At 38.4% G+C, this 7,500-nt stretch overlaps 1 protein-coding gene and 1 long non-coding RNA gene across 4 annotated transcripts in view; one reads left to right on the top strand and one right to left on the bottom strand.

Annotated features, from left to right (window-relative positions):
* Positions 1 to 7,500, bottom strand: part of gpr137bb (G protein-coupled receptor 137Bb) — a 12,130-nt gene that overhangs the window by 2,259 nt on the left and 2,371 nt on the right. The window contains 2 exon segments of the mRNA XM_056241365.1: positions 2,900 to 3,122; positions 3,198 to 3,247. Coding sequence (XP_056097340.1) covers positions 2,900 to 3,122; positions 3,198 to 3,247 — 273 coding nt within the window.
* Positions 1 to 7,500, top strand: part of LOC130076322 (uncharacterized) — a 10,250-nt gene that overhangs the window by 1,053 nt on the left and 1,697 nt on the right. The window contains exon 2 of one of the 3 annotated variants that reach the window (XR_008805629.1): positions 2,912 to 3,211. This is a non-coding gene — a long non-coding RNA (uncharacterized LOC130076322). Of the gene's footprint in view, positions 1 to 2,911; positions 3,277 to 7,500 lie in introns of those variants that run through there. The other 2 variants (XR_008805628.1, XR_008805627.1) reach the window with 2 other exon arrangements.

Genomic DNA, 7,500 nt, shown 5'->3' with positions numbered 1-7,500 from the left:
GTCAGAGACTATAATCAGACTGTAATCAGAGACTGTAATCAGACTGTAATCAGAGACTGTAATCCGACTGTAATCAGACTGTAATCAGAGACTGTAATCAGACTGTAATGAGAGACTGTAATCAGACTGTTATCAGACTGTAATCAGAGACTGTAATTAGAATAATTAGAGACGGTAATCAGATAATGTAATCAGACTGTAATCAGAGACTATAATTAGACTGTAATCAGAGACTATAATTAGACTGTAATCAGAGACTATAATCAGATACTGTAATCCAGTGGCGTAGGTTTGATTTTGAAATTGGTGGGGACGGGGACATCAATATAATTATATTTTAAGTTTTGATCGAAATTATTGCTAGGGATATATGAGTGTCACTGGATATTGGTAGGGACACGTCCCTAGCGCCCCTGCTGTAATCAGACTAATCAGAGACTGAAATCAGACTAATTAGAGACTGTAATCAGATAATGTAATCGGACTGTAATCAGAGACTGTTATCAGACTAATCAGAGACTGTAATCAGAGACTGTAATCAGAGACTGTAATCAGAGACTGTAATCAGACTGTAATCAGAGACTGTAATCCGACTGTAATCAGACTGTAATCAGAGACTGTAATCAGAGACTGTAATCCGACTGTAATCAGACTGTAATCAGACTGTAATCAGAGACTGTAATCAGAGACTGTAATCAGAGACTGTAATCCGACTGTAATCAGAGACTGTAATCCGACTGTAATCAGACTGTAATCAGAGACTGTAATCAGAGACTGTAATCAGAGACTGTAATCAGAGACTGTAATCAGAGACTGTAATCCGACTGTAATCAGATTGTAATCAGAGACTGTAATCAGACTGTAATCCGAGACTGTAATCAGACTGTAATAAGAGACTGTAATCAGAGACTGTAATCCGACTGTAATCAGACTGTAATCAGAGACTGTAATCAGACTGTTATCAGACTGTAATCAGAGACTGTTATCAGACTGTAATCAGAGACTGTAATCAGACTGTAATCAGAGACTGTAATCAGAGACTGTAATCAGAGACTGTAATCAGACTGTAATCAGAGACTGTAATCAGAGACTGTAATCAGAGACTGTTATCAGACTGTAATCAGAGACTGTAATCAGACTGTTATCAGACTGTAATCAGAGACTGTAATCAGACTGTAATCAGAGACTGTAATCAGAGACTGTTATCAGACTGTAATCAGAGACTGTAATCAGACTGTAATCAGAGACTGTAATCAGAGACTGTTATCAGACTGTACTTAGAGACTGTAATCAGACTGTTATCAGACTGTAATCAGACTGTAATCAGAGACTGTAATCAGACTGTAATCAGAGACTGTTATCAGACTGTAATCAGAGACTGTAATCAGACTGTAATCAGAGATTGTAATCAGAGAATGTAATCAGAGACTGTAATCAGAGAATGTAATCAGAGATTGTAATCAGAGAATGTAATCAGAGACTGTAATCAGAGACTGTAATCAGAGAATGTAATCAGAGACTGTAATCAGAGATTGTAATCAGAGAATGTAATCAGAGACTGTAATCAGAGAATGTAATCAGAGAATGTAATCAGACTGTAATCAGAGACTGTAATCAGAGAATGTAATCAGAGACTGTAATCAGACTGTAATCAGAGATTGTAATCAGAGAATGTAATCAGAGACTGTAATCAGACTGTAATCAGAGATTGTAATCAGAGAATGTAATCAGAGACTGTAATCAGATAATGTAATCAGAGACTGTTATCAGACTGTAATCAGAGACTGTAATCAGAGACTGTAATCAGACTGTAATCAGAGATTGTAATCAGACTGTAATCAGGGACTGTAATCAGAGACTGTAATCAGAGATTGTAATCAGAGACTGTAATCAGACTGTAATCAGAGACTGTAATCAGAGACTGTAATCAGAGACTGTAATCAGACTGTAATCAGAGACTGTAATCGGAGACTGTAATCAGAGACTGTAAGCAGACTGCAATCAGAGACTGTAATCAGAGACTGTAATCAGACTGTAATCAGAGACTGTAATCAGAGACTGTAATCAGAGACTGTAATCAGAGACTGCAATCAGAGACTGTAATCAGAGACTGTAATCAGAGACTGTAATCAGAGAATGTAATCAGAGACTGTAATCAGAGACTGTAATCAGAGACTGTAATCAGACTGTAATCAGAGACTGTAATCAGAGAATGTAATCAGACTGTAATCAGAGACTGTAATCAGACTGTAATCAGAGACTGTAATCAGACTGTAATCAGAGACTGTAAACAGAGACTGTAATCAGAGACTGTAATCAGAGACTGGAATCAGAGACTGGAATCAGAGATTGTAATCAGAGACTGTAATCAGAGACTGCAATCAGAGACTGTAATCAGAGACTGTAATCAGAGACTGTAATCAGAGACTGTAATAAGACTGTAATCAGAATTTAATCAGAGACTGTAATCAGAGACTGTAATAAGACTGTAATCAGAGACTGTAATCGGAGACTTTAATCAGAGACTGTAATCAGAGACTGTAATAAGACTGTAATCAGAGACTGTAATCGGAGACTGTAATCAGAGACTGTAATCAGAGACTGTAATCAGACTGTAATCAGAGACTGTAATCAGAGACTGTAATCAGACTGTAATCAGACACTGCAATCAGAGACTGTAATCAGAGACTGTAATCAGAGACTGTAATCAGAGACTGTAATCAGACTGTAATCAGAGACTGCAATCAGAGACTGTAATCAGAGAATGTAATCAGAGACTGTAATCAGAGACTGTAATCAGAGACTGTAATCAGAGACTGTAATCAGAGACTGTAATCAGACTATAATCAGAGACTGTAATCAGCCGCGATTGAAGCTAAAGATCAGGTGTGCCTCTTGCCTTGGACTCCAGGTAGATGCTGGCGAGAGACATCTTGGCCACCTTGTAGAGGCAGACGGAGAGCGAGACGGCGCAGAGGACGAAGAGCGAGTCGTTGATGGTCACGCGCACCAGGACGATGGTCTTTACCGGCGCAACGCTTGTCTTCACCAGCAGAGCACACGTCAGATTGACCAGCAGGAACAGCAGACTCACGCCCACGAACAGCAGGTACAGAGGAAACCTGCGGACCAGAGGAGGCATGATGATGAGGATGAAGATGAGGAGGACAGATGATAATATCAGTGTAAGAACTCACTTGTATTTCAGGAGGTGAGGAGAGAACTTCGACTTGGCCTTGAAGAAAACCTGCCAAAACAAGCATGATTATCAGCACTGACTTACCAAAGACTGAGCCTGTGTAATCAGAGACTGTAATCAGACTTTAATCAGAGACTGTAATCGGACTGTAATCAGAGACTGTAATCAGAGACTGTAATCAGACTTTAATCAGAGACTGTAATCAGACTGTAATCAGAGACTGTAATCAGAGACTGTAATCAGAGACTGTAATCGGACTTTAATCAGAGACTGTAATCAGAGACTGTAATCAGAGACTGTAATCAGACTTTAATCAGAGACTGTAATCAGACTGTAATCAGAGACTGTAATCAGAGACTGTAATCGGACTGTAATCAGAGACTGTAATCAGAGACTGTAATCAGACTGTAATCAGAGACCGTAATCAGACTGTGATCAGACTGTAATCAGAGACTGTAATCAGAGACTAATCAGATTGTGATCACACTGTAATGAGACTGTGATCAAACTGTAATCAGACACTGTAATCAGACTGTGATCACACTGTAATCAGACTGTGATCAAACTGTAATCAGACACTGTAATCAGACTGTGATCACACTGTAACCAGAGACTGTAATCAGACTGTGATCGCACTGTAATCAGAGACTGAAATCAGACTGTGATCACACTGTAATCAGAGACTGTAATCAGAGACTGTAATCAGACTGTAATCAGAGACTGTAATTAGAGACTGTAATCAGACTGTAATCAGAGACTGTAATCAGAGACTGTAATCAGACTGTAATCAGAGACTGTAATCAGACTGTGATCACACTGTAATGAGACTGTGATCAAACTGTAATCAGACACTGTAATCAGACTGTGATCACACTGTAATCAGACTGTGATCATACTGTAATCAGACACTGTAATCAGACTGTGATCACACTGTAACCAGAGACTGTAATCAGACTGTGATCGCACTGTAATCAGAGACTGAAATCAGACTGTGATCACACTGTAATCAGAGACTGTAATCAGAGACTGTGATCACACTGTAATCAGAGACTGTAATCAGACTGTGATCACACTGTAATCAGAGACTGTAATCAGAGACTGTAATCAGACTTTAATCAGAGACTGTGATCACACTGTAATTAGAGACTGTAATCAGAGACTGTAATCAGACTGTGATCACACTGTAATCAGAGACTGTAATCAGACTGTAATCAGAGACTGTAATCACACTGTAATCAGAGACTGTAATCAGACTGTGATCAGAGACTTATCAGACTGTAATCAGAGACTGTAATCAGACTGTAATCAGATACTGTAATCAGATACTGTATTCAGACTGTAATCAGATTGTAATCAGAGACTGTAATCAGACTGTAATCAGAGACTGTAATCCGACTGTAATCAGAGACTGCAATCAGAGACTGTAATCAGAGACTGTAATCAGACTGTAATCAGAGACTGTAATCAGAGACTGTAATCCGACTGTAATCAGAGACTGTAATCAGAGACTGTAATCCGACTGTAATCAGACTGTAATCAGAGACTGTAATCAGAGACTGTAATTCGACTGTAATCAGAGACTGTAATCAGACTGTAATCAGAGACTGTAATCCGACTGTAATCAGACTGTAATCAGAGACTGTAATCAGAGACTGTAATCAGTGAGTGTAATCAGACTGTAATCAGACTGTAATCAGAGACTGTTATCAGACTGTATTCAAATCAGACATTAATCAGAGACTGTAATCAGAGACTGTATTCAGACTGTAATCAGATTGTAATTAGAGATTGTAATCAGAGACTGTAATCAGAGACTGCAATCAGAGACTGTAATCAGAGACTGTAATCAGTCTGTGATCACACTGTAATCAGAGACTGTAATCAGAGACTGTAATTCGACTGTAATCAGACTGTAATCAGAGACTGTAATCAGACTGTAATCAGATACTGTAATCAGATACTGTAACCAGACTGTAATCAGAGACTGTAATTAGAGACTGTAATCAGAGATTGTAATCAGATACTGTAATCAGATACTGTAATCAGAGACTGTAATCAGAGACTGTAATCAGACTGTAATCAGATACTGTAATCAGATACTGTAATCAGACTGTAATCAGAGACTGTAATCCGACTGTAATCAGATACTGTAATCAGATACTGTAATAAGATACTGTAATCAGACTGTAATCAGAGACTGTAATCAGATACTGTAATCAGATACTGTAATCAGACTGTAATCAGAGACTGTAATCAGAGACTGTAATCAGACTGTAATCAGAGACTGTAATCCGACTGTAATCCGACTGTAATCAGAGACTGTAATCAGACTGTAATCAGAGACTGTAATCCGACTGTAATCAGACTGTAATCAGAGACTGTAATCAGACTGTAATCAGAGACTGTAATCCGACTGTAATCCGACTGTAATCAGAGACTGTAATCAGACTGCAATCCGACTGTAATCAGACTGAAATCTGAGACTGTAATCAGAGATTGTAATCAGAGAGTGTAATCAGAGACTGTAATCAGACTGTGATCGCACTGTAATCAGAGACTGAAATCAGACTGTAATCACACTGTAATCAGAGACTGTAATCAGAGACTGTAATCAGACTGTGATCACACTGTAATCAGACTGTGATCACACTGTAATCAGAGACTGTAATCAGAGACTGTAATCAGACTTTAATCAGAGACTGTGATCACACTGTAATCAGAGACTGTAATCAGAGACTGTAATCAGACTGTGATCACACTGTAATCAGAGACTGTAATCAGACTGTAATCAGAGACTGTAATCACACTGTAATCAGAGACTGTAATCAGACTGTGATCAGAGACTTATCAGACTGTAATCAGAGACTGTAATCAGACTGTAATCAGATACTGTAATCAGATACTGTATTCAGACTGTAATCAGATTGTAATCAGAGACTGTAATCAGACTGTAATCAGATTGTAATCAGAGACTGTAATCCGACTGTAATCAGAGACTGCAATCAGAGACTGTAATCAGAGACTGTAATCAGACTGTAATCAGAGACTGTAATCCGACTGTAATCAGAGACTGTAATCAGAGACTGTAATCCGACTGTAATCAGACTGTAATCAGAGACTGTAATTCGACTGTAATCAGAGACTGTAATCAGACTGTAATCAGAGACTGTAATCCGACTGTAATCAGACTGTAATCAGAGACTGTAATCAGAGACTGTAATCAGAGACTGTAATCAGTGAGTGTAATCAGACTGTAATCAGAGACTGTAATCAGTGAGTGTAATCAGACTGTAATCAGAGACTGTAATCAGACTGTATTCAAATCAGACAGTAATCAGAGACTGTAATCAGAGACTGTATTCAGACTGTAATCAGATTGTAATCAGAGACTGTAATCAGACTGTAATCAGAAACTGTAATCAGACTGTAATCAGAGACTGTAATCAGACTGTGATCACACTGTAATCAGAGACTGTAATCAGATACTGTAATTCGACTGTAATCAGACTGTAATCAGAGACTGTAATCAGACTGTAATCAGATACTGTAATCAGATACTGTAACCAGACTGTAATCAGAGACTGTAATCAGAGACTGTAATCAGAGACTGTAATCAGATACTGTAATCAGATACTGTAATCAGATACTGTAATCAGAGACTGTAATCAGAGACTGTAATCAGACTGTAATCAGATACTGTAATCAGATACTGTAATCAGACTGTAATCAGAGACTGTAATCAGACTGTAATCAGACTGTAATCAGATACTGTAATCAGATACTGTAATCAGACTGTAATCAGAGACTGTAATCAGATACTGTAATCAGATACTGTAATCAGACTGTAATCAGAGACTGTAATCAGAGACTGTAATCAGACTGTAATCAGAGACTGTAATCAGAGACTGTAATCCGACTGTAATCAGACTGTAATCAGAGACTGTAATCCGACTGTAATCAGAGACTGTAATCCGACTGTAATCCGACTGTAATCAGAGACTGTAATCAGACTGTAATCCGACTGTAATCAGACTGTAATCAGAGACTGTAATCAGAGACTGTAATCAGACTGTAATCCGACTGTAATCAGACTGTAATCAGAGACTGTAATCAGAGATTGTAATCAGAGACTGTAATCAGAGACTGTAATCAGACTGTAATCAGAGACTGTAATCAGAGACTGTAATCAGAGATTGTAATCCGACTGTAATCAGACTGTAATCAGAGACTGTAATCAGACTGTAATCCGACTGTAATCAGAGACTGTAATCAGAGACTGTAATCCGACTGTAATCAGACTG

The sequence above is a fragment of the Rhinichthys klamathensis genome, unplaced genomic scaffold, assembly GCF_029890125.1.
Source record: "Rhinichthys klamathensis goyatoka isolate OS25496 unplaced genomic scaffold, OSU_Roscu_1.1 h1tg000638l_1, whole genome shotgun sequence".
NCBI lineage: Eukaryota > Metazoa > Chordata > Actinopteri > Cypriniformes > Leuciscidae > Rhinichthys > Rhinichthys klamathensis.
The sequence above is the reverse complement of the archived record's forward strand: the minus strand, read 5'-3'. Positions and strand labels throughout refer to the sequence as shown.